The sequence below is a fragment of the Monodelphis domestica genome, chromosome 5 (assembly GCF_027887165.1).
Source record: "Monodelphis domestica isolate mMonDom1 chromosome 5, mMonDom1.pri, whole genome shotgun sequence".
Taxonomy (NCBI): Eukaryota; Metazoa; Chordata; class Mammalia; order Didelphimorphia; family Didelphidae; genus Monodelphis; species Monodelphis domestica.
This window is the reverse complement of record NC_077231.1, coordinates 11849280-11874665: the sequence shown is the minus strand read 5'-3', so window position 1 is coordinate 11874665 and position 25386 is coordinate 11849280. Positions and strand designations below refer to the sequence as shown.

The 25386-nt window shown below is 50.8% G+C and overlaps 1 protein-coding gene across 3 annotated transcripts in view; it reads right to left on the bottom strand.

Annotated features, from left to right (window-relative positions):
* Positions 1 to 4280: 4280 nt before the first annotated feature.
* CERK (ceramide kinase) overlaps positions 4281 to 25386 on the bottom strand; it is a 52490-nt gene continuing 31384 nt past the window's right edge. For 2 of the 3 annotated variants that reach the window (XM_007502510.3, XM_001374991.4), the window contains exons 6-13: positions 24936 to 25081; positions 16122 to 16196; positions 15225 to 15377; positions 14102 to 14207; positions 13661 to 13737; positions 9005 to 9210; positions 7506 to 7714; positions 4281 to 7114 (exon numbers count right to left, since the gene is read on the bottom strand). In XM_007502510.3, coding sequence (XP_007502572.2) covers positions 7042 to 7114; positions 7506 to 7714; positions 9005 to 9210; positions 13661 to 13737; positions 14102 to 14207; positions 15225 to 15377; positions 16122 to 16196; positions 24936 to 25081 — 1045 coding nt within the window. In that variant the 3' untranslated portion in view covers positions 4281 to 7041. Of the gene's footprint in view, positions 7715 to 9004; positions 9211 to 13660; positions 13738 to 14101; positions 14208 to 15224; positions 15378 to 16121; positions 16197 to 24935; positions 25082 to 25386 lie in introns of all 3 variants that reach the window. The other variant, XM_056797607.1, reaches the window with a different exon arrangement.

Genomic DNA, 25386 nt, shown 5'->3' with positions numbered 1-25386 from the left:
TGGGTTTGACGGGGCTCAGGAGCCCGGCGGTCCAGGTATGAGATCGCCGTCCCCGGTGCAGAGCTGCGCCCTCCGCAGGGGATGCTGGGGCAGCAAGCTGAGGGAAGGAGGGGCTCGGCAGGGCGCCCGCCCTTCGTGCGTGGGCTCCACGGCCGATGAAACTGGAGCGACTCGTCTTCTGAAAGGAAGTCTTCGGGCTCCTTCGGGTGCGCCCCGATGGGTTCGGAATTCGCTTCAACCCTGAGTTCCCACCATTGGGAAGCAGCCAGCGCAGCGATTCCAATCTGAGCCGGGCGCAGTACTGTCTGTTGCTTATCCCTCCATCTCTTCCACCAGAAGATTCTTTGACCACATCTAGAGATTCTCCCCGGTCTACTGGTCTGGCCTCTACCTTAGGAAAGGACGCCAGAGCAAGCTGGGAATTCCTGTTCCTGACAAAGGACGGCTGCCCACGTCAGCCACTTAATGAAACGTTCTAGAGTTGGCCAAGAATCCATCTCGAGATCGTTGACCTAGAAATTGTGATTGCGTGTAACTGGTGACATCAGTAAATAAACAAACTGGGGGATCACTGACCTAGACTTGGGGCTCTCTCCTCTTCCTCTTCCGCTGCTCTTCGGCTCCATTTTTCTCTGTCCTTCCCCTTCCACTCAGTTCCCTCAGATCTGGCCATTCACACACTATCTACATCACTTTATGCTTGGAGCCCTTTCTCAAGACCCTCATATGAATGGACACTTTACCTGTTTGGACACCATGTTATGCTCATCCGCTTTGCCTTTCTTCTTCTTTAAAGGCTTATTTTTTCCCCATTAGGGTCCCCTCCCAGTGACACCCCCTGCCCACCTTCACCTGCCCACACAAGGAGAAAAACAAAGCAAAAATAAAAACCGATAAATGTCACCAAGTATGCTGACCTATCACCATCCCACACCCATGTTTCTCCATTTTGTTTTCCCAGCACCAACACTTTTCTAATAATATTTATAAATATGAGGAGCAAGGGACTGAGTTGACAGGGAAAACTGTGTGATCAGTTGGAGGGAGTTTTTGATGCAATGTTACCCACTTAGTACACTGTGGCACAATCAAATGTAACGGACTTCTCTACTAGGAACAATGCAATGATCCAGGACAATTCTGAGGGACTTATGAGAAAGATGCCAACCACATCCAGAGGAAGAACTGTGGGAGCAGAAACACAGAAGAAAAACAACTGCTTGATCACATGGGTTGATGGGGACATGATTGGGGATGTAGACTAAACAATCACCCTGGTGCAAATACTAATTAAGTCTTGATCAATGACAGATGTAAAACCCCGTAGAATTATTCAGGGGCTATGGGAGGAGGGGAGGGAAAGAACATGAATCATGTAGCCATGGAAAAATATTCTAAATTAATCAATAAAAAACAAAAACATTTAAACTCCCTCTATTCAGTGCAAACTTTTCTGTGAAGAAGGGGATTTCACACACATAGTAAAAATTGGGAATTTATCTCCCAAAGAGCCAAGGAGATTTTAGACCATGAAAATGTCACCTTAGTTTTTGGTTAAAAAAAAAAAAAGAAATTTCTGTTCAATATTGAGAAATGTCAAAAGAGTTACAGGATATGAACTAATGACAACTGACGCAAAATTGAGCAAAACCAGGAAAACAGTATCTAATGACTATGGCAATATAAATAGAGAACCACTATCACAAAACAATGGATGTTGACAAATTATAAGAATAAGCTTGGTCCCAAAGAAGAGATAGGAGAAAATAGCTCCCCCTATTCTTTTGCAGAAGTCACTGGGAAATGTCCTATGGATAAGAACTCTCTATTTGTCGTATTTTATTAGTGAACTTTTCAGCATATTTCAGTGTGTTTAATCTACTAAGTTTGGTGAATTGTTTTCTCTTTCTCTTTTATAAAACAAAAATTCTTATAAGGAATGTCTTGTGGGATAGGAGGGATGGAGGGGAAAATATAAGAGACAAAAACAAAAGTTTACAATAAAAATCAATTTTTTAAAAAAGAAACTCTTCTAAGAATTCCCTTCTCCGCATCTCCCATCTTTTCAATGGACCTCCAGATCACAGTATCATAGAGCTGAAAGGGAGCAGGGAAGTTGTCTTGTCCAACCCATCCCAAAATAGGAATCTTTCCTACAAAATTTCTTGTCAAATGCTCACCCAGTCTTTAAAGACACCCAGGAACAGAGAGCTCACTACCTACACAAGGAAAGCCTATTCTTACTTAGTACTAGAAAATCCCCCCTCTTATTGAACCAAAGCTTGCCTCCTAACTTCCAAACCCTCTGCTGGGGTGCATTAGAAGAAATGCTGAAAACCCTTCTTTTAAAGACTTTGAGTCATCCAGCCTTGAGCTGGGCATAGAGTAGGTCCTAGCACAAGCCTATGGACATACTTCATTCTATCACTGAGTTCTGGAAGAAAAGATGTAGGGAGAGAAGATGCTTCAAGCACCACCTCAGGGGAGGCCCTCAGCACCTCACACCTGGATTACAGCTGTAGTTGGTGGGGTCTGTCTGACTCTGGTCTCACACCACTACAGTGCAACCTCCATTCAGGGACCAAAGACCGTGTCACCACACATACCCCAACTCCAGACACGCAGGAAACTCTTAGCTTACTCTCATCTTCAAGATGAAACATAAAACCCTTCCTCTTCCACACATACCCTGATCTGGCATCTCTGGTCTCTCGCTCTTCCAGATTCCCTGACACTGGGAGCCTTTTCACTGAAATCCTCCCTTCTCAATCTGTCTCTTAGCTTCTCTGGTTTCCTTTAAATCCAGGTAAAATCCCACCTTCTACAGGAAGCCTTTGCCAGGCTCCCTTAGTTTTGTTGCCTTCGCTCTGCCAATTCTCTCATTTATCATTGTTTGTACATTACTGTTTGTATGTCACCCTGAACCATGATACTGTGACTTCCATGAAGCCATGGCCTTCTTTCTTTCCTCCCTTCCTCCTTCCTTCCTTCCTCCTTTCCTTCCTTCCTCCTCCCTCCCATCTCTTTCCTTCCTTCACCCTTCTTTCTTTCCTTCCTTCCTCCTTTCTTTCCTTCCTCCTCCCTTCTCTTTCCTTTCTTCTCCCTTTTCTTTCCTTCCTTCCTCCTCCCTCCCATCTTTCCTTCTTTCCATCCTTCCTTCCCTTCTCCCCTCTCTCCTTCACAGCACTGACAGACACAGGGGCTCAGAAACTCGGTGGGAGTGGTCAGGGGGGCCAGTTCCCAGGTCTGAAAGTTCCTTCAGACACGACCACAGGAAGCCCGGCAATGCCTGCTTTCTCCATTCTCAGTTGTGCTTGCCCACTGGTTCCAGGGCCCACCCCACGACCACCAGGGCTTGGCACCATGGGGTATACCTGTTTGCTGGTACACAGCAGGGCTGGCTCCCCACATCCCTCCCACTCTGGGTGTGGAACACATTTCACCTCATTTGACTGAGCTGGCATCTGTTGGTCTCCCTGGGAAGGGCTCACTAAGGCCTTGTGCCACCAGCTCACCTGGGCACCAGAACATTCCTATGGTGCCCTTTGGGCACTGGGAGACTGAGCAGGGCCCTGAGCTGCTCTGGAACCTGCTTCCTTATTTCTCAAGCGGGAGCACCACTCCTGCCTGCCATGCCTGCTTCATAGGGCCATGTGGGACCACATAAGATGACACTGGACACATTGGCCACTGAGACCCTTTAGCAGATGGGCAGTGGTGGGAGGGTCTCAGAGCCCTGCCTCCACCAGGCACTTACTGGGCCAAGTGATTTTTACAAATCTCATCCCTCGATTCCCACAACAGTTCTGGGGGAAGGTGCTGTTCTTAACCCCATTTTACAGTTGAGGAAACTGAAGCAGACAAGTGAAAAGGCTTGCCCATAGCTCCCAAGGATTTGAGTCTGGATTTGAACCCGGGTCTCCCTGGCTTTATGTCTCTTGAAAGGCCAAGGTTCTCAGCCAACTGACAGCGATCCATTTGGTCTCTCCAGTGTTTCTAAGAGAAAGGGAAGAGAGCAGGAAGCTGGGTGCCAGCCATGGTCATATTTCCTCCCATTCCATCTCCATCCAATTGTTTGGAGAACCTGTGGGTCAGGGGAGGGAGCACTGGAGAACCCTGCCGCCTGGTAGCTGCAGGACCTTGGACAGCTCAGGAGCCTCTGCCATCTGTCAGAGAATGGGGCAGTCCTGGGGAAGGGGGCAGCATGGGGCAGGCTCCTGTAGTGGGTGTGCAGATTTCTCTCCCAAAGAGCTTTCAACACAAGCAAGAAAAGAGTCCGATTCTGTCCAACATCATTTTATTCTGAGTCTTCTCCATACGTCAGAGCATTAAGCATACCCTCTCCTAATCTTGAGACCAGCAAGATTAGAAAGAAAATGAAACTTAAGATTTTCCATCAATAACTTTTCTCCCCATGATTGTATGTAAGGAATAACTTTTCAGATAAAAGTGGGCATAACCTGCAAAGCTCTTTTCTTCATGAAAATAAGCAAGCATGGGTTGTGGGTCTGGCGGCCACTCGCTCGTGGCTCTGTCCTCTCCTGCATCCTCACCTCCAGGCCTCCTCAGATGGCCCCTGGATCCTGAAGGGGCAGAAGAGCCAGCAGGCTCTGGGCCGCAGCTGCAGCACTGAGCTTGGCTGGGCAGGAGGAGCCCCTTTCCTAGCCCCGGCTGGCCTTGGACACGAGGTGTTGCCCTTCTCGCTGCACTGACAAACCGTTGCTTTCCTCAAGGGCCAGATGCTTGAGGGAGGGTTCAAAGGGGTGCCTGTTCTCGAGGCCCTTCAGACCAGGTCTAGGCAGCCACTTCTAAGCTGGCCTGGGCCCTCTGCAGGGATGGTCGTTGAGAATATTACCCAAGACTGGCGAGGAAGGCCAGGAGTGGGCCTGGCTGGACTGCTCAGCGGGGCCAAGCCCTCTTAGGAGACTCCTTTGGAGTCAGAAGGAAAGACCTAGAGCAGGTTTACTTGTTCGGTGAGGTGTTTGACACGGCAGCCTCAGAGGGGGGCTTCCTGCCAAGGAGGGGAACCCAGCCACGGCCACTCTGGTGGGCTGTCGCCATCCCAGGTACAGGCAGGCCCCAGGGATGGCCAGGACACAGAGGCCGGGCAGGCAGGAGGGGGGACGGTCCCTCAGGGTCTGGGGGGAGTGTTTAAAATCACTGTGGAAACCCCGGGCAGAGTGTGTTTGGATCTAGACACTAAGTTTCAGCACGAGGACCACCGGACTAGTTCTTTTACCTTTACAACTGCAGGAGCTTCCCGCTGCCTCCCAGGGTTGGACCTAATGATGCACTAGGCAAGTCGACGTCTACTTCAGACTAAAGGGCTCTAAGTAAATTCTAAAATAGATTAAGTGCCGCCTGTTAACTGTTTCACTAGCTAGCTGGATTGGTCGAAGCCCCTCGGCTCCGGATGCCACAAGCGCATAGAAAATGGCTGGTTATGTAAAAGCTTGTCAAGTATTCGGCTGGGAGGACATGGAGGAGTCTAAGCCTGTCTCCAGGGCTCCTCTGCACACGCTGGATCCTCTTCCTGACTACGAAAGGGCACAAAGCGAGGATCGAGCAGGATCCGGTAACTGTGCTGCTCCTTGAGCAGGATCCGGAAAGGGCACAAAGCGAGGATCGAACAGGATCCGGTAACTGTGCTGCTCCTTGAGCTGGATCCTCTTCCTGACTACGAAAGGGCACAAAGCGAGGATCGAGCAGGATCCGGTAACTGTGCTGCTCCTTGAGCAGGATCCTCTTCCTGACTACGAAAGGGCACAAAGCGAGGATCGAGCAGGATCCGGTAACTGTGCTGCTCCTTGAGCAGGATCCTCTTCCTGACTACGAAAGGGCACAAAGCGAGGATCGAGCAGGATCCGGTAACTGTGCTGCTCCTTGAGCAGGATCCTCTTCCTGACTACGAAAGGGCACAAAGCGAGGATCGAGCAGGATCCGGTAACTGTGCTGCTCCTTGAGCTGGAATGCTTCACTGAGAAATCTTCCCCTGATAGCTGCTTCCAAGTGCTTCAGCAGGAAATGAACAATTAATCACGATTCGTAGACAAAACACAAACATGGAACCCCCAACATACAGTACTAGATTGAAAAGGACAAAACTTCCAATAAATATCTGGAAACCAGCACGGCAGAGAAGGGTAAAACCAACAAGGCCCGTTTGTCAGACTTGGCGCCCACCGAAGGTAATGCAGACAGAGAGCCCCGGAGAGGAGCGACTTCGCGTCTATAGAGAACCCTCATGTTGTGGCAGTTTGTAGCATTAACAAACCATTCACACAGTGAACTTCTAATGTAGGAATGCCAGCCTCGTCACCGTCTCCCGGAGCAGCAGAACGAGCGTCAGTGCGACGCTTGGCCCGCCGCACCCGCATGCAGCACTAACGTCTGGAACCCCAAATGCCGAGTTGCTCAGAGAACGGGGCCTGGCCAGGGCCGAGCGATCCCGGTTCTGACCTAGGTCTGCACACGCTTTGGTAAGACTCTCCACTATGCAGAAAGACACAGCTGAGACACGCTCCATGAGTCATTCCAAGCCCAGCGTCTACCGTACTGAACAGCCTACAGTAGGACAGGGATCGAGGCACACAGCCCGACCCCCAGCCAGGAAGAGGGAAATGCAGGCCTTCCTTCCCTCTGTCTCTGCCTCCCACTCCAGAGGAAGCCTCGGGCCCTCTGCGGTCACCAGGGCTTGCAGACGATGCTGCCCAGCCTTGGCCTTTCCGGAGAGGCTTGTTCTCACAACAGGGCCCCTGGATCGGGGCTCCCCAGAAGCTGGGGGGCCAGGCCGGCTCCTCCCTGCCCCCTGGCCCTGGGATGACTCACCACGTAAAATGTTCAGGATGTGCAGACGCTGTGGAAAAGAGGCAGTTTTCTAAAACCAGCATTTAACTATCAAAAATAAATTCAAATTTCAAATGTGCGTGTGTGTGTATGTGTGCACCAACAGAATTGGTCTGCAATGTTCTAATAAATATGTTTGGAAGTTGACAAGCACTGGTGGGGCCACACCGTGAGGCCTTGTCGGGCACCAGATCCTCAGCTGAGAGCCTCCTGCTTCGGGGTCTCCTCAATCCCTCGGGCGAAGAGCTGCACCAGCTGGCAATGAACCCTGAGAGCAAAGACATCAGATAGGAGGAGTCTGGCCCTGGCACCAAGGCCCAAGGCAGCACGTATATGGAACCTCACAGAAGCCAGAAAGGGGGCCCCGGGGACAGCTCAGGCCCTGGTAAAGGCCTTGAAAAACTGGGGTTTGAGTGGCTTTGACCCCCCAGAGCAGCCCCTTCCTCTAGGAGAGCCCCAGATTCATTGTGGCTGTGGAGTGAGGGTTCGGCTCGGAGCACCTTGGAAGGTGCCTCTGATCCTAGCAGGAAAGTGGACGGTCCCAGTGGGAGCTGTCTGGGGGCTGATGCTCGGGGGGGCGAAGGAGGGTTTGCCGTGGCCTCTCCTGACTCTCCGGGCCTGGGTCAGCATCTGCTGAGGAAGGCCTGACGGACACCCACCTGACCTCGATCGCAGAATTGTCCAGAATTTCTCCGTCGCAGTTCCAGGTGCTGTTTGGAAGACTGCAGCAACAGGCCTGGTGATTGCTGCAGATGGACCCAAAGTGCTTTTTCCTCAAGTCCTTGAGGTCGCCATCCTCCTCTTCGGAATGCCTCGACATGAACTGGAACTTCCTCACCCGGTAGACCTCAACAAACGTAAAGTCAAACTACAGAGGCAAAAGCGAAGGGAAGAATTCGGTTCTTATACTGGGGGGCTGGAGAGCCCAGCCACCCCCCGAAAAGCCCACAGAGCCCCCCTCCTCCAGGCCTATCCAGGTGAGATTCACTCAGGACAACCAAGCAACAAAAACCTTCCCCTTGAGCTCTCCTTCCTCCCAGCAGTCCCGCTAGAGCAGCCTGTGAGAACTTGGGCTCCGGCAGGATGGGAGAAGGAGGGTTCTCAGGCCCAACAGTACCGCCTCCTCACAAGGATCTGGGGGGAGGGCACGGGTGCAGCATCTCAGGCAGCCACAGCACCCATCAGCACCATCCCCAACAAGCCTCCTCCCTCTACAAAAATCCCCACCAAGGTCTGACCCAAAGTCTGGGCATGCGGCAGGAAAATGGAGTGGGTGCCTGCGACCCCTCCCCCTCCCCTGGCCTCATCAAGGTCCTGAAGGTGGTACGGAAAAGTCCCCCTGCCAGCCAGGGAGACACCAGGGAGGGCCGAGACAGCAGAGGGTCTCCCCCAAACCACAGGACTAAGAGCAGCACTTTTGTCAGTGACTCTCGGGAGAAGGCGCTGGATGATGGGATGGACAGGATGTCCGTGAGCCATGACCACCAGGAGGAACTTGGAGCCTCTGCGGCCAGGAGTAGCCGGCAGGACCCCAGAGGCCCACAGGCTGAGGAAGTCTGCCTCCGCTGGGCTAGCTGGCCTTGGGTTATAGACGGTCAGGAGGGAAGGTTTGGGGTCCCGGGGTGAGACTTAAGAACTGCCTCCTGCTGTCTGTAGGAACCTCCTGAGCCCTCGGCCGACAGAGCAGGTCCCAGCAGCATCTGACGTGCATTCTAGGGGCATCTCTCACTTCTGCCAAATGCAATACGGGGTCACTAATCAATGTGGAAAGGGACAATCGAAGAGGGGTGAAGAAGGGCACCAGGCCTTCGTGCTGCCTACGTAACTCGTCTTTCTTCCTCGGAAGATAAGTGCTCACCTTGCCAGGGTTAGGCAAGCTCTTAATGAGACTGACAAACAGGACAAACAATGACAACCGTTATTTTGTACGGCAAAAGATACACATAGCATGTTTTCATTTAGATGTCCTTTTTTAGAAGAAGTGCCTTTCACAAATGGTCTGGAATACCAGACCAGGTTTCCTGGCACTCTTCCCAATGAAGTGAAGACTCCAGAGAGGTATTCCTTTGACCCGTTCTCTCTCAAACACGTGACTACCCACCAACAGTAGAAAGGAAACCCAAACTTGCAGGCTACCCCCCGCCCCAAGAATGCCCACCTGGTCATCTTCATTGGTATGCCTGACGAGATACCTCAGGAAATTCAAGCGGGAACACTTGCGAACCAGGATGAGGTCCAAGGAGCCATCTGCCAAATGGGCCATTGGGGAAAGGCCCTTGGGACTGCGCGGACAGGCGCAGCTCATGTTGGTGGCATTGATTGCCAGAAACTTCCCATGGATCATTTTCCACTCTTCTACCTCCTCTGGAATGACAAAACAAGAAAACTCCGCTTTCTTGTCTGTACAAAGGGGGAGTTGGCGGCTACTACGCCACGTTCTAAACCTACTCCAGCTCCCCCTGTCATCTGATTCCATTAATAAATGTGAAGGACACAAAACCGTGCCGTAACATGAAGTGGGAAAAATGACTCTGGCATTTCCAGTGTGTATGAGACATGTGAATGGCCCTGAAGAGAAGGATCTTAACAGGAGAGATAAGGAGGACGAGGAGGAGAACGCACAGAAGCGGGAAGGGGCAGAATGTAGGGCAAGGCTACAGGGGAAGGTCAAATAATAATTAGATAGTCTATAGGACAAAGAGGCCAGCTAGGAAGGCGGGTGGGAAAACTGGATGAAAGGATGCTGAGCAATAAGGGAATAAGGCCAGGGAGGAGGTCCAGGCCAGGAATGCTATTAATACAGGGGAACTTCCAGGTGAGAAAACTGCCTCTTCTAATGCAGGGAGCACCTTCTCTAAGAGCTGGGGTTGTTGAGAGCAATGAAAGCTGAAGGCAATCCTCGATCTGGACACATGCATCAGGGGCATCTCTTGGGGGTCATCCATAAGGCAAGAAAGTATTGAACATGGCCCTGTTTACGACACAATCCTACCAATTGTGCCGGTGCCAGCTGGCAGGATCTTTCTCATGCTCTCAACATGGCTGCTGGGCCATTGAGTAATCCGATTAAAATTTTATAGGTTGTTGGTTCTCTGGGTTTCCTCTTCTTTTCTTGATAGTAAGGCACAAGAGTCTTTCTGAGCCTGGTTTCCCCCCAGATCCTCTGGGTCTAATCAAGCTTCTTTCACCCCCTGTTTTTAGTCAATGATATTCCCATCTCCTCTAAGGAGTCTGACAGCAAAGTCCAAGCATGGTGGTTCTGATGGCCGGGACGGTGAAGTCTGTCATCAGCACCTTTCTAGAAGTTTTCCCCATGTTCATCTGTTATCCTCAGCTCATATGACTCAGGTCTCTTGCCAAGCTTGCTCTCAATTGGCTTTGACTCCTTTGCTTCTCGGATCACGGGGCACATTGCCCATCGGTGTCTTCCAGCCTTCTCTGGGAGATTCTCTAAACAGGTTTATATTGCTGCCTAGTCCTCAGTAAAGATTTTCTTCCAGTTTCTTCATTATGGTTGTGATTTTCAATTGGTTAACCTGCTTTAGGAAATGGCGATCATGTGCACTCATAGTTGGTGTCTGTTCAACTCTTCTTTTCAGCATCCATTTTCTCCCAATTATTTTATTTGGTTTCTTTGTCTTGGATCAATGCTGATGGTGGCTACATCAGGTTAGGAGTTTGGATGGATGCAGAGAAATGGCTTGGGAGTATGTTGACAGCAAGCTGTCTACAGGCCATTCAAACACAACTGAATTCCAACGATTTACTCGGTCCATGACATGTCCAGTGTGTGATTCTTTTTCTTGAACTAAGTTTTTGAGGATGTAGGAGGATGAGGTTGCTCTTAGTCCACAAGCCTTTGGTCTTTTTTTTTCTTTTTGAAGTCCTGAGCTATATTTTCTAAAATTTGTTCCTGAACCCAAAGCTTCCACCTTGCTGGTGCTGTGGATAGTCTTCCTGGTTCTGCCCTCTGGTCCCAGATAAAACAAGTCTAATGTCCACTCCCATAGGACCATTCAAACACATGGGGGGGGGGCTCACAGGCTATTCCCTGGATGCACAGAGCACCCTTGTGAGCAGTGCAAGGGTCTGAACAACACACTGCAGGCTGACTTTCTCATTTTTTCTTCTAGCTTGCTAGTGGACACCTGGCCATCCATGCATCTTCCACAGACAGTGTCCTCTTCCACCATGGCATGTTCTACTTTTTATTTCCTGAAGTTCCTTATGAGTTGTGTTTCATAGCCTGCTCACACTCTTCCCATCAATCTCAATCTCTCTCTCTCTCTCTCTCTCTCTCTCTCTCTCTCTCTCTCTCTCTCTCTCTCTCTCTCTCTCTCTCTCTCTCTCTCTCTCTCTCTCTCTTTCTCTCCCCCTGTCTCTGTCTGTTCCTCTCTCTCCCTGTCTCTCTCTGTCTCTCTTTGTCTCTGTCTGTCTGTCTCTGTCTCTCTCTCCTTTCCCATGTCTGATTAATTTTTAATTCTTTGGAGACTGTAGAGTCCCATGGCTCACCAGTGTGGATGGGAAAAATATGGGTCTTTGTTTCCACAAGAAATTGAGGGTTATTCAAATTTAGCTATTTCCAAAAGACAATCCAAGCTGCTCTCCTCTTCCTGTGGGATTTTGAGGTCAACTGGTCCCTTTGTCTCATGTGTTCTCAACATACTCTCTGGATTGTCCATCCCCCATGTAGGGCCGGATTGGGCAGCGTGGGCTGGCAGGCCAAACTCCTGGGAGCAGCCGGACGCTCTTCCCACGGCCTCACCATGTCTCTGGGCTTTCCACAACCAGCATGATGTTGCCCATCAAGAGAAGCATGTGGAGAACCTGGCTCTCCTCCATCAGGGGTGAACAGCACTCGCCAGGGCCCATGTCCCCGTTTTCATCACACTTGATGCCACTGTAGGACTCCTGTTCCATCCCGGAGCTCTAGGAGCCTCATCCCCCTGCTAGAGGTTAGCCTCCAGGGACACTGTCTATCCTGCCGGTTGTCTCTTCTTAGAGTGTGAGCTCCTGGCGGGCAGGCCTCATGCTTGTTCTTCCTTTTTGTGTTCCCAGACCTTAGCATGCAGCTTGGCACCTACTGGAATTGAATAGAAGCCGCTGACTTGAGCTTCTGATCGGATTTTCCTGAGTGGAGACAACAGTATAAATACGGCGGAATCTCGAACACAGCTTCCCACTTTCGGATCTACGAATGGTCACGTCTCGACCCCCCCGTTTCCTCTGTCATTCTGCGTTCCGCAGAGCCGTGCCCCGTGCCTCCCGAAAGCTACGAGCCCTCGTGGTAGAGACCAGCCGAGTCAGAGCCAGCGCTTAGAAACGACTGTCGTTGATGTCACGCAACAACCTCGTGGCAGAGGATCAGTTCCCCGCGCCTATGTGACTGTCTGCAGTTATTCAGCTTTGAGGGAGTCATCAAAAGGGACCACCGTTCCCACATGGTTTGCTACCCCCAAACCTCTCTAATAGAGATAATTAGAAAAAAGAGGGAACAATCCAACTGCTATGGCTTACGATGTCGCCTTTGATCTTGCAGAATCTACCAGACTTTAAATGGGAAACGCCACAAACTCCCAGATGGCCGTTACTTGTGGCACCCAGAGCCAGGAGCACTACCGTTCGCTAAGCCCGGGCTGCCTCCTTCAGGAATGAGCTAAGACCCGAACGCTGCATTCTTAGGCAGGAAACAAACGAAGACAAGCGAAGAAACAATTGCTGCTCTGGCAATTCCCGGAGGCCCCACTTCCGGCCCGCTCGCCACCACCGCCGCCGAGCCAATCTTGCCTTACCCGAAAGGCCTTCAGAGCGCCTCGGGCCACCCTGGCTTCCCCCAGTGGAGGAGGCCGTCTCCGTGGCAGTGGCTGGGGGCAGCAAACCGCTCTGGAGGAGCTCCCCAAAGGTCCGCTCTCTGAAGAAATCCAGAGATGGGCACGTCCTGTCACGAATCATTTTTTCCGTCAATCAATAAAGAGCCGCCTGAAGGCCTGTGAGTTCAGCAGGAAGGGGGGCAGCAGGCAAGCTCTTACTCCCGGGGGGCTTCTGCTGCACCGCCCAGTGGGTGACCCTCAAGGAGGGGGAGGGGTTCTCTTCTCATCAGTGCTAAAGCTTGACAACACCCCAACAAGGGGGTGAAATGGGTCCATGGATGGCTGCAAAGAGAGGCCCCGGGAGGAGGGCCTCGGCTCCCCTGGATCCTAGGAGGCGCGTGCGGTGACACGTCACCCGGGGAGGGTCACAGATGCCCGCGGCAGGGCAGGCCCATGTTGCCTCCTGCCTTAGGAGCCATAAAAGCAGGCAGAAGAGCAGAAGGCCCAGCTCAGGCACTTCCCCCCAAGCCCCAGACCTGATCTCGGCTGGAGGGGGCCAAGACTCCTGAGCCCGCAGAGCCCCATCTGCCCTGGGGCTGCTCCCCCCACCCCCGTCCGCTTTGCCCTCTGAGACAGCACCCCCAGCAGTCCCCTTGGGCCATGCAAAGGGCTTAAGACAGCCACCCGGCCCTGCTTCAGGAGGGGGCCTCCTGGGCTGCGAGCCCCTAAAGGCCTCCCTGCAGGAATTCCCAAAAAGATCTTTTTCCAGAATAGGAGTAATTTTTAATGAAGAAATTTCATAAATGACAAAGGCCTGCTGCTTAAATGGCAGGTGGGCTGCCCCATCAGGTGAGCACTGAGTGCATTAAGACCCGCACTGAAACGTCACCTCCTCCAGGGAGCCTTCCAGGGTTTGGGGGAACTGGCCCCCATCCCCCCACGGCTCGTCCTAATGGACTGAGCACCCAGTGAGGAGGCGGGGATTCTGGGGGGCCCCGACTCACCCGTGTTGGCCAGGCCATACAAGGACTTCTTCTGCTCGTCCTCCAGCTGCTGCTTGCTTTGGCGGCAGATGAAGCACCTGCGGGTCAGACGGGAGGGCGCGGCTCAAGCCACCCACAGCAAGCCCCGACCCCGGCTCACGGGGGCTCCGTTCTCAGAGGCGCTTTGTGCCCACTCTGGGCCGCACTGCGTGGGGCGTCCTTGCCCTGGGCAGATCGCAGCCCATCCAGAGAACGAGGCTGAGCCGGGAGAGTGGCTGGTGGGCCCAGCCTGGGCTAGACGTAGGACTCGAACCAGCACCCCCCGCCCCGCCGCCCCAGCCCAGAATCGCCCTCCCCGGCTGGGGCTCATCCCCTGAACAAGGAGAGGCGGCGCCAAATTGCCTCCCGGGAGCCCTGCACGAGCCTGGGGAAGAGTCGGGGCTCCCCTCTGCCGGGCCTCACCCGGAGCGGCAGGGCTTCTTGTCCCTGGGGGAGCCCACGGTGTGCTGCGCCGGCAGGAAGGCGACGGTTCCTTCGTAGCAGTGATGGGAAAGAAAGGTCTTGAGCCCTGAGAATGGAGCAGAGCACACTCAGGGGAGGGGCCGGGGCTCCCCCAGACCGCCCCCAGAGCCCCCCATGCCCCCGGCCCAGCCAGCCGGGAGGACCCGTGAGGGGCTGCCACGATGGGGCAGACAGTCCATCTGGCTGTCCTCCTCGGTCACGGGAGGGCTCGATTGTTCTGGGATAGAAGGGGAGGAAGGGCCGGCCGTGTGCGAGCCGAGGCGCTGAGGACACGTCCGGCCTCCCTGCCTCCCTCCCAGAATGAGGGGCAAAACCGGGTGGGGAGCTCAGCCAGTCAGTTGCCGGGTCTCCTGGAGGCCGAGTGCCCCGGAGCCCACACAGGACGTGGGAGAGGCCCCCCGTGTGGAGGCTGAGTTCACAGGCCCGCCATCGGGAGACCCTCAGGAATACACAAGGGCTCCGCAGAGACCCTGGCCCCAAGGGGGGCAGAAGCCCAGGACGGGCGGGCTCAGCAGACTCGAGGAGACCAGGCGAGGCCGAGGCCTGAAGAGGCCCAGCGGGCCTGGCAGGGAGGGAGGGAGGGATGGGCACCGGGCCAGGAGGAGCCGAGCGGCTCCCATCCAGACCCCCGCTGGCTCCCTCTGGGCCCGCCTGGTGCTGGGAGAACACAAGGGGGAGGAGAGGGTCCTCCCAGGACCCCGCAGCAGCACTCCAGGCCTCTAGAGCCGCTACCCGGCCGCCAGCAGAGGGCTCGGCAGGGAGGAAGAGGAGAGGAGGACGGTGGGGGACGCTTCCGAGGATGGGGGAGAGCCGGGGAAGGGGCGCGGGGCGTGGAGGTCCGGCCCCGGCACCAAGGCCCCCATGGGAGAGCCAGCGAAGAGGGGAGCAAGAAAGAGGAGGCGCGCCGGGCCGTGAGGGAGGAAAGGGGGCAGGCGCAGCCCCTCCCCCGCTTTCTCTTTGCCCAGGGTCAGCGGCCGCAAGGCGCTCCCCGGCCAGCCCCCCGCGGCCCCAGGGGTTCAGGGCTCGGAGCTCGGAGGACACGAGGGCCCAGTCAGAGGCTCACCCGAGAAGTCGTAGCGGACGAGCCCCATCCAGCGCTTCTTCTCGCTGTCCTTCAGGACGTCCCCGTAGAAGCCGTAGCCCAGCAGGGACACGGAGTACTTGAGGAACGTGTTGCTGTGATGCACCGACGACACGTCCATGGACAGCGAGTCCCCTGCGGGAGGGCGGCACCCGTGACGCCGGGCCGGGCACCTCGCGTGGCGCCCCCCGCCTGGCCGGGCCTCCGTTGGGTCACGCCCAGCTCTGCGCTCTGAGAAGAGCCAAGCAGAGCCGTCTGGCAGAGGGCCGGTGCTGTAAGGCAGAGGCCCCGCCCGGGGCAGGAAATGGAGGCCGCACAGGGCGTCAGACACGTGCCCTGGCGACGCCATTCTGCATTTCCGATGACTCTGACAATGGGGGGCACCCTGTGGTCGACGGGGTCAGCGAGTTCTACCCGAGGCAGGGGCAGCTGAGGCGAGGAAGAACAGCGACGGACTTCTCCCATGACCAGGCCTGGAGCGGCCTCCACATCTGGGATTGGCCTTTGAGGGGGGTGGGGAAGAGGAGGGTCCTGGGAGCCCAGCACCCCCTCCCCCGGGTGAGGGCCCAGGAGCACTCGGAAGAAGGCCGAGGACATGCCAAGGGGCAGCAGGGAGCCCCCCAAAGCCGGCCCCCTCTCCCCAGCCCAGGCTGCCCCTCCAGACGGGCCACCGTGGTGGCACACGGCACGCACTTGGTGAGTGTCTTCAGGGAAGGAGGAGGAGGCCTCACATGGGGGAAGGGCACAAAGGCCCCCCCAGGTGGCAGCACAGAGGCGGGAGAGGGGACCAGCTCGAAGGCGAGGCCTCGTCCTCCCAGCCACACGCGGCATGTCGGCATCACTGCAAAATCAACGACGACTTCCCCAAAGCAGCCTTACCGATGATGATATGCAATGCCGACGTCACTGGGTCATTGATGCCAATCGTGGCGTAGCACACGCAATCCGTGGATCCTAAAAAAGATTCTGGATCAGCTCGGGGAGGAGGACGTGTCTGAGCGTTGCCCTGCTCGAAGCCCTGGAGACATGAAGAACCGCTGCCTGGCCGGCCCCTCTCCCAGGCCCAGGGGCGCAAGACCAAGCCGAGGACGATGGGGGCCGGGGCCCTGCTGGCTGCTGGGTAAACCCAGGACACACAGGCTTGCCCGCTGCTATGGCAATACTGGAGATACTGGTGACACACCTGCCAACAGGACTATGTTATGGCCACAGAGCCCAGCCAACAGTGCCCAACAATACGCTCTGCTTAGTGAGCGGGTGGAGAAAGAGGAGAGAGAGAAACGTCTGATCCGGTCCAGAGAAAAGGCCGTCAGAGGCCGGAAAGAATCACAAGAAGAGCTCTGAAACAGGCAGATTGAATCTGAAAAGTTGAGAGAAGCAAGCTGGACCCAAGGCACGGCCACATCCAGGTGTCGTCTCCTGTTAGACTGAGTGGAAGTGGCTGCTCTATTGGACGTTTACTCTCAGAAGCAAAAGAAACAGCACGAGGGGTTGTCCAAGCATCCCCCACATCCAGACAGAGGCATCTAGAGGTTCAGTTTTCATTTTTTAAACTCATCAGTGCAGGAATCTGTTTTGATTCTACATGTGTAAATCGGGTTTTGTTTTTCTTGCTCTCTCAATGACACAAATAAGGGTCTTTATTTTTATTCTATGGGATTAACAATCACATTATTCTATCTAACATTTCTTTTACATTTTTCAGATAAGAAATGTTCCAAACATCTGTCACGTTAAAATATGGAAATTATTCTTTAGCAAGTTACAGAGTTTTCAGAAGAATTTCAGAGCCAAGGTCATTCTGGATCATAAGCTTCATTCTTGTGGAAATTGGAGAAAATTTATTTTAGAACCTCACTTGAAAGTTCTGCCCTGAGGTCTCTCTGGGAAGTAGAAAAACTCTGAAAACATCAAAGGCTGTCAGGAGAATAAATACAGGCTCTGGAAGGTCTGACCAAAGCAGGAAGGGTTTGACGGTTGGGTTTTGTTTGGAGAAACTCATGCCACAGGGCAGGCCACTGGATAACTAACAATGACCATCTTACTAAATGGAGCAATGGTGGAAGGAGGGCCCATAGTCACACAGGCAAGGCCAGGAGAAAAGAACCATAAAACCATAAGAAACGAACAGCGCACAACTACAAGGACTATTTGGCTCCCCAGAAAAGAGAGAAGACACTGTCCCCTAACTCCACTCCACTCCTTACAGAGATGGAAAGTCCATAAATGTGGCAAAAGTCCATAAATCTGCATAAATGCTGATATTTGAGGCTTTTTTAGTGGGGTCACTGGTTTTGCTCATTATTTCACATTTTTCTTTAAAAAATTACCATATGGATGTCTCTCTGGGAAAGAAGAGGGGAAAATGGTGGGAGAAACTGATGATGTAACCCCTCCCCCCCAAAGATTATAAAAAACTTCCTTTTAAAGATGTTTGGGAGGCGGAGTCAAGATGGCGGCATAGAAGCAGCAAAAGTTTGGACCTCTGAATAGCCTTCCTTATCAATTACAAACTAAATGCTCCTAGGGGACTGAAAATCAAACCTAACAACAAGACAGAGCCAAAGAACCCTCCTGCTAGACTGAATCCAAAAGGTAAGCCCCCCAAAAGCCGGAATTCAAGAAAACTCGGGTTTAAGGGGAAGGCAGAAGGAAGGTCCCAAGACCCCTTTCCCCACCCCCACCCCCCGCTAGAGCGCTAAGCTTCCAGTGACAGTGGGAACCTCTGTCCAGGCAAAGGTGCTTGTCTGGAGGGTGTACCTTGTGGACAGGGCTGTGCCAGGCTCAGAGCATTGAACACAGGCAGTGGGGAAGGAGCTGGAGAGGGAGTGCAGAGCAGGCAGCCTGGTCACAGCAGCTGAGACCCTCCATATTGCTCCAGCCTTCCAGGAGGTTTTGGCCTCAGAGCACATTCAGCCCAACCCAGCTGAACTTAATCCAATCAAAAGTCTTCAGAAGTCAGGGAAATGCAAGCTCCAACACCCCTACCCCACAGACTGCTGGACTTTAATCCAATAAAAAGCCTCCAGATGACAGGGAAGCTCAAACTCCAACACCCCTCCCCCACAGACTGCAGGGAGAGATCTTCTGTCAATGCTCCAAGAGGGGAGACCGACAAAAAAAAAACCCAAAACCAAAAAAATGAGAGGAACAAGAGCACAGTCAAATAGAGGGAGTAAAGAAGGGGGGTAAATATGAGCAAACAATAGAAAAAGAAGAAATTACAATAGACAGATTCTATACAGGCAAAAAACAAAGAGCAAATGAAACAGAGGAGGAGGGATCATCAAACAATAAATCAGAAATCCCAGCGAATTGGATACAGGCTTTGGAAGAGCTCAAAATGCAATTCAAAACACAATAAAGAGAGGCTGAAGACAATTGGGGAAAGGACTTAAAAACTAAGATAAGTCATCTGGAAATAGAAAATAGTGTCTTGAAAGCCAAAATCAACAGCTGGAAAATGAGGCAAAGGAGATGAAAGATGAGGCAAAGAAGATGAAAGATGAGACAAAGGAGATGAGGCAAAGAGGATGAAAGATGACCTCCAAAGAAAATCAGACCAGAAGGAAAAGGATGACCAAAAAGCCAGGGATGAAATCCAGTCTTTAAGAACCAGAATACAACAACTAGAATTAAGTGACCTCACAAGGCAGCAGCACACTATAAAACAAAACCAAAAGAATGAAAAAAATTGAGGAAAATATGAAGCATCTCATTCACAAAACAGAAGATTTAGAAAATCGTTCTAGCAGAGACAATTTAAGAATCCTTGGTCTACCAGAAGACCATGACAAAAGAAAAAGCCTGGACATTATATTACAGGAAATTATTCAAGAAAACTGCCCTGATATTCTAGGACAAGAGGGAAAAGTGGAGATTGAAAGAATCCACAGATCACCTCCTGTACTTAATCCCCAACTGACAACACCCAGGAATGTTACAGCCAAATTCAAGAACTATCAGAACAAAGAAAAGATATTATAAGCTGCCAAGAAGAAGTCATTCAGATACCATGGAACCACAGTGAGGATAACACAGGATCTGCATCTACACTGAAGGACCAAAAGGCATGGAATGTGATATTCCGGAAAGCAAAGGAACTAGGTCTACAACCAAGAATCAACTACCCAGCAAAACTGACTATATTATTACAGGAGAAAGTATGGTCATTCAACAAAATAGAAGAATTCCAAGAATTTGTAAAGAAAAGATTCAATTTCTTCATCTGTAAAATAGGAATCCTAAAACTCTGTTTTCCCCCTAGAGATTGTTGTGAAGATCAAATAAAATATTGAATATAAAAGAAAAAATAATAAAGATGATTTGGCATTCAAAATGGAGACTAGAAATCAAGATTGGGGAATCTTAAGCAAAAGGGAAGTTGAAGCCATGGAATCGAGTTCTAGTGATGAGAAAGAACACAAAGAGAAACAGCTCCTAAATTGACAAAGTCAAAGCCAACTCTATCCATGCCATTCCCCTTACCTCTTAATAATTCACTTGAGAAGAGAAATGTGGGTAGGCTGGCACAACCTGATTCCCTCTCTAGCTGTTGAATAAGCATCTCTGAGGAACTTTTCTAGGCTTTCCCCAGGAACAGAAATAAAATTCCCCAGCCAAGAATTTGAAAGCTGGACTCTCTTCCCTTTTTCAGACCAGAGGATCCCTGGGGCCTTATTCCATCTTGTGGCACATCATCTGTTGCTCTCTGTGGTCATTCCCATATCACTGACCAGGGTGACCCATCTGGGCAGCTTGCTGCTCTCCTACCATCTCCTTGGTACCCAGCCCCTCTCTGGGCCTACTGGTTCCCATGGGTCATTGTCTGAGAAGAAAACTAGGAATGGAGCAGGGCTGCCTTCTTACACTTTAGGCCCAGTTCACTCTGGGAGCCTGGCCTGTCTCCCACTGGGCTGAAATCTCTTGACAAACTCATCCTTGCTTCTCCCTTGCCAGGCTGGGCACTACCACTCCTAGTGCAGCTTTTGCAGGACCACAACCCACTGCGATTTACACCCCTTCCTGCTGGGTAGGTCTTTCCAAAATTGAAGTTAGCCAGTGAATATGGGAGAGGCAGATCCCTCCACATCCAGTTCCAAACTCTTCAGAAGGAATCCCTCTTTCACTCTGGTTAGAAGTACTCCTCCTACCTGAGGGACAGTCTAGGTTCTCTGTGATCTGTGGAGGTGGAACCAAGGTCCTCTTCCTCCCCCCAAACTAGAGGGTCAGCAGCCCTGCTGGAAGATGCTGTTTTGGAATTCTTCCCCAGGGAGAGGAGATGTCTGCTAACCGATGCCCCCCCCCCCCCTCAGTACTGCATCAAAAGCCTCTGGGCCAGGCTTGTAGTTTGTTTCCCAAACTCCTCACCTACTTCCTCTTTTTTTTCCCCAATTCTCTGCTGAATATTCCAAAGACAGAATCCCTTCTTTTTTCCTTCCTTCGAGACACACTGCTCTCCACCCTTCTTCCCTTCCCCCACTTTGGACACCTTTCTAAAAGATCATGCTATCCAATGTAATGGACTTTACTACCAGTAGTAATACAATAATCCAGGGCATTCCCCAGGGACTTAGGAGAAGAATGCTATCCACATTGAAAGAACTGTGGGAGCAGAAATACAAAAGAAAAACTCACTTCTCACTTGTTTATATGGGTATATGCTTTGGGGTTTTGGCTTTTAAAAGAATGCGAAATAGGTGTCAAATGGAATTGCTTGTTGGCTCTGGGAGGAGGGAGAGAAGAGGGGAGGGAAAGGAAATGAATCCTATAAACATGGAAAAATCTTTAAAAAATAAAAAAAATGAAAGACCACGATACTCCCACATTTCTTTTGAATGCGGTTATGAAAAAGTAGAGTCAGAGCCCAGCTTTGGGTTTTGTCCCAAGGCTCACAGGGTCAAAGCTGCCACCTTGCTTTAGGATGTCTAGCTCCTCTGTGGACTGTGTAAACACTAGCCATTTGTATATAGATAATTAGTTGCTGGCTCCTTTCCTGGACTTTGTCTCCTGTGAATTTCCAGGTGTCTTAGCTACTCGATCATAGATTTCTTCTTCCTCCTTGTGGCTACTCTCTATGGTACCTAACTTTGTGGGAACACAGGTAGTCTTTGTTTTGCTTATTTTCTCTGATTCAAAGCCCTTTGGATTAGACTGACAAGACACCTGGCCCTTTCAAGTCCACTTCATCCTTGACCAGGGCTCTGTCAGCCTCATGTGGTCAGCAGTAAAGATGGTAAGATCCTCTTTGGAAGCACTGTAGTGAGCAGCCTTCTAGGGATGAGCCTCCCTGCACTTGTCAGGACCATCCCTTGCCATGCTGGTCACCCCGAGAGAGCCTATAATCTCACAGGCAGCCTCTGAAAACCCAGGCCCCCGCTGCGGTATCATGAGGTCATCAATAAAAGACAGACCTTTAATGGCAAATGAACTTTAGGGCATTTTAACTCTTTGAAAGCTGGGAGCTAACCAAAGAGGCTACTTTCCACTGACCACAATAATCATAACATGCCATTTTTCAATCCTGTTGGCTGAGTGTTTACTGGCGCTTTAGCTATAACTCCCATCCCTTCTTTCTGCAATACAAGGAAAAGAATCCTATGGCAAGTAAAATGATCCCATTTCATTCTACTTCGAAAAGATTACTTTCTGAATCTCTGCTGAAAAGAAAGAGAAAAAAGAAATGATGTGCCACGGTTTAAGGACTAAAGAGAATCATTCAAACAACCGAGAGGGAGACAGGTGCTAGATGGAGTGGGGGGCTCAAGGAAGAGGGCAAGGAAAAGGTGTTTATGGAGCTATCTGAGGTCTCTAGAGTGTGAGGAGATAGGCTTAGGCTTTAAACACAGCAAAATGGAGGCTGAGCAGGGAGGGGCAGAGAGGGGGAGAGAGGGAGAGAGACAAAGAGACAGACAGACACAGAGAGACAGACAGAGAGGTTGACTCACTAGCAAAGCAAAGCTGATGGCTTTGTCTGAAGTCTCTGCACCCTCTGGGTGAAAGAACTGCAGTTTCCCAAGGGCCTGGATCTGCTATCAAGTGTTTGGACAACAAGGACAAAGCACAGCTAGGGCATTCCCCAGGAGGGGGCCTGCTAATGAGTTAACAAGCTCTCTTGGAAAACATTTTAGAACTGCTTCTTTTCACAAGAAACTTCTGCCAGTCGTCCAAGGGACCCAACTGGTCCTAAAGCCAGGACCCAACCAAGGCACTTGACTCTCAGCCCCCCCCCCCCCCCAGCTAGCTCACAGAGGAGTCCTACCAATGGGAAAGTTCTTTATTTAGGAATCCTTCCTAATAGAATGAAAGTATCTCAACAGCCTTTTCTTCTTCCAAGTCTGGGCATGCCAGTCATACATTTCTCTCCAGCCTACACTGCTAGTTCCTCTCCATAGGACTTCCTCCCCCTCCTCAGAGAGACCTCCAGGCCCTGGATGCTGACTCCAGCAGTCCCCGGGCCTACTCCGCACAGGGAAGTACCCTCCCATCCCTCTGACTGGCCGGACCACAGTTCTTCATTCTGGGCCTAGGCCAACCATTTCTCCATTGTCTCCAGGCTCAGAATGCCTCCCTCTACCATGTGGCCAACCCTAGGATACTGGGTGGTTTTTTTAGTTTCCTTCCCCTATTAGAACAAAGGTTCCTTGAGGGCGGGCTTGCCTTTGTTTGTATTTGTGTTTCCAGCACTTGGCACATGTTAGTAAATGCCTCCCAACTTGCCAGACTGCTTTTCTTCTTCTCTGCTGTCCTCAGTGCCTGGCACACCACTCACTAATGTTCTGTCATTCTATCATTCCCTTCACCAAATCCCACTTCCCTTGCCATTGAAGGTCTCATGGTCTTGAGTATTTGTGTTGGGTTCCTTCCAAGTTCTTTCCTCTCCTCCAATGCAAAGACCACCCCTCTTCAGCACCAGCTCTTTAGGGACTCCACCATCTCCTCAAGCTGCACCTCATCCTTCTAGGGTCTGAGGCCTGGAAATCTACTTGTGGGACCCTCCTCCCCCTCCAAGCCTACTTCTCCCCTTCCCTCACTCCTACTAAACCATTGTAAGTTCTCATTGTAAACCCAGCTCTATCTGACAAAACCTAAGGCCCCTTTTCGAGACCCAACTCAAAAGCTAACTCCTCTAAGACATTTTCCCTGATCCTCCTAGTTTAAAGTAAAAACCCCCACTATTTTATTCATCACTTACATAGCAAGACCTCAGTTAAATGCTATCAAAACCATCTATATATATATATATATATTTCATAAAATTTTATTCTAAAAAATCAAAAGTCAGCTTCAGTGATTTGACGTAGTGGAACTATTTTAGTTTGGTAGCTGCATCTCTTCCCTGGATTGTTAGCACATTTTCTAGTTAAATCTCAAGTTAATTCTCAGGATCCAAGTTGGATACCTTCATATACACACATAAATTTATGTCATAAGTATTTAACAAGTGATTCTGAAAGGGATAAAATGTAACTCCAAAGAGATTAAATACACCGGATAAGGAACATACAATTTGCAATTCTCCCAGTTTAAGAATAATCATTCCTGGGACCTTTCTTGCATATAATCCAAGGCATGAACATTAAAATGTGAACAAGCATAAAGATCCTACCAGTTTGGGGCAACAAAGTGTAGGGGCAAACACAGCAGTGTGCCTCTCTCGAAGGCCATGAGGGGCTCACCTTATGTAAAGAACTAATATTAAATATTCATAGTGAAAACTGCCAAAGGAGGTAAGATGGTCATGGATCAACAATAAATGACCACAGATGGAAACCTAGGAGGCACATTAGTACCCTTACAGTACAAGAACAAAAGGAAGGCCTCCAGGATGCTGACTAAATTCTCTACATAGGAAATATGATCAAATGAACAATAGGCACTGAGAATTAGGCAATGAGGGGAGAGGAAATCTCTATAACACAGTGGAAAATGTCATTATTATTCAGAATTTTAAGTAATAAAAAAGGTCAAATTATCTTCCAAATTCTTTAAGAAGCCAAAAAGTATGCCACATTTTATAAAGATCTACCCCCCAAAATGGTGAAAATAAAAATTGGATACTTTGGATACAGCTATCTGAATAACAACTTGGATGGAACACCTTAGTGAGGCAAAGTTTAACAAGGTATAATTGTACAAAAACTCCAATAAGATCAAATTTAAAGACAAATAAATTGGGAATTTGCAGTCATTCAGTCGTTTTACAGTCATGTCTGATTCTTCATCACCTCAATTTGGGGTTTTTAGGGCAGATACTGGGGTGGTTTTCCATTTCCTTCTCCGGCTCATTTGACAGATGAAGAAACTGAGACAAACTAGGTGAAGTGGCTTGCTCAGGACTATAAAAGCTAGGTAAGGGTCTGAGGCTGTATCCAAATACGGGAAACAAATGAAGTAAACAAATCCCCAAATTCAGTGAAATATAGGAAACAGCAAACAAATGTTTTCATTGCTTTGCAGGTCCAGAGTTCCTTGCTTATGTTTCAGGCTTTTTTCAAAAGGACACTTATCAATAGCCTGATAGTGATGAAATCAGTTTAAATCATGAAGTCAGTTTAAAGGAAGGCCAACTGTCTCAGCCTTCACTAAATAGGCCTTGACTGGATTTCTTTCAGAATTAGATAAAAAGCAGTGTTCCCCGTGGTCTGCAACACATGAAAACACACCTATCTGCACGCTTTTTTTCTTGCTTACCTGCAGGGATTATCCCAATTCTTAGATTGCACTGGACTAATGATGCTTTGGGATCATTCTGATCTATGCCATAATCCTTCTGGGTTCTCCCAATAAGGCCATGCAACACCTCACTGAACATGCCGTCTCCACCAACACAGACGACTCTGGAAGAAAGAAGAGAATAAAGGGGAAGAGCTCAAAGCAATCTGCCTGAAGGAAGCATGGGTTCAAAAACATCCAATAATCCTCAAGCAAAGCTTCGACTGGGCCCTGTTCAAACCCCCGAGACGGACATTCCACCAGCTGGCCCTGACTTCAACAACAGTCAGGCTGGCCCAACTGTCCCCTCCCCTCTGCCAAGAATGCCATGGCCATCTTCCCTCTCCTTCACCTCAGCCACGGTCGCTGACATTTCTGCCTAGTAGAAGCTGCCAGGCTGCCTTGGCCCTGCCCAGCTGAGCTCCTGGAG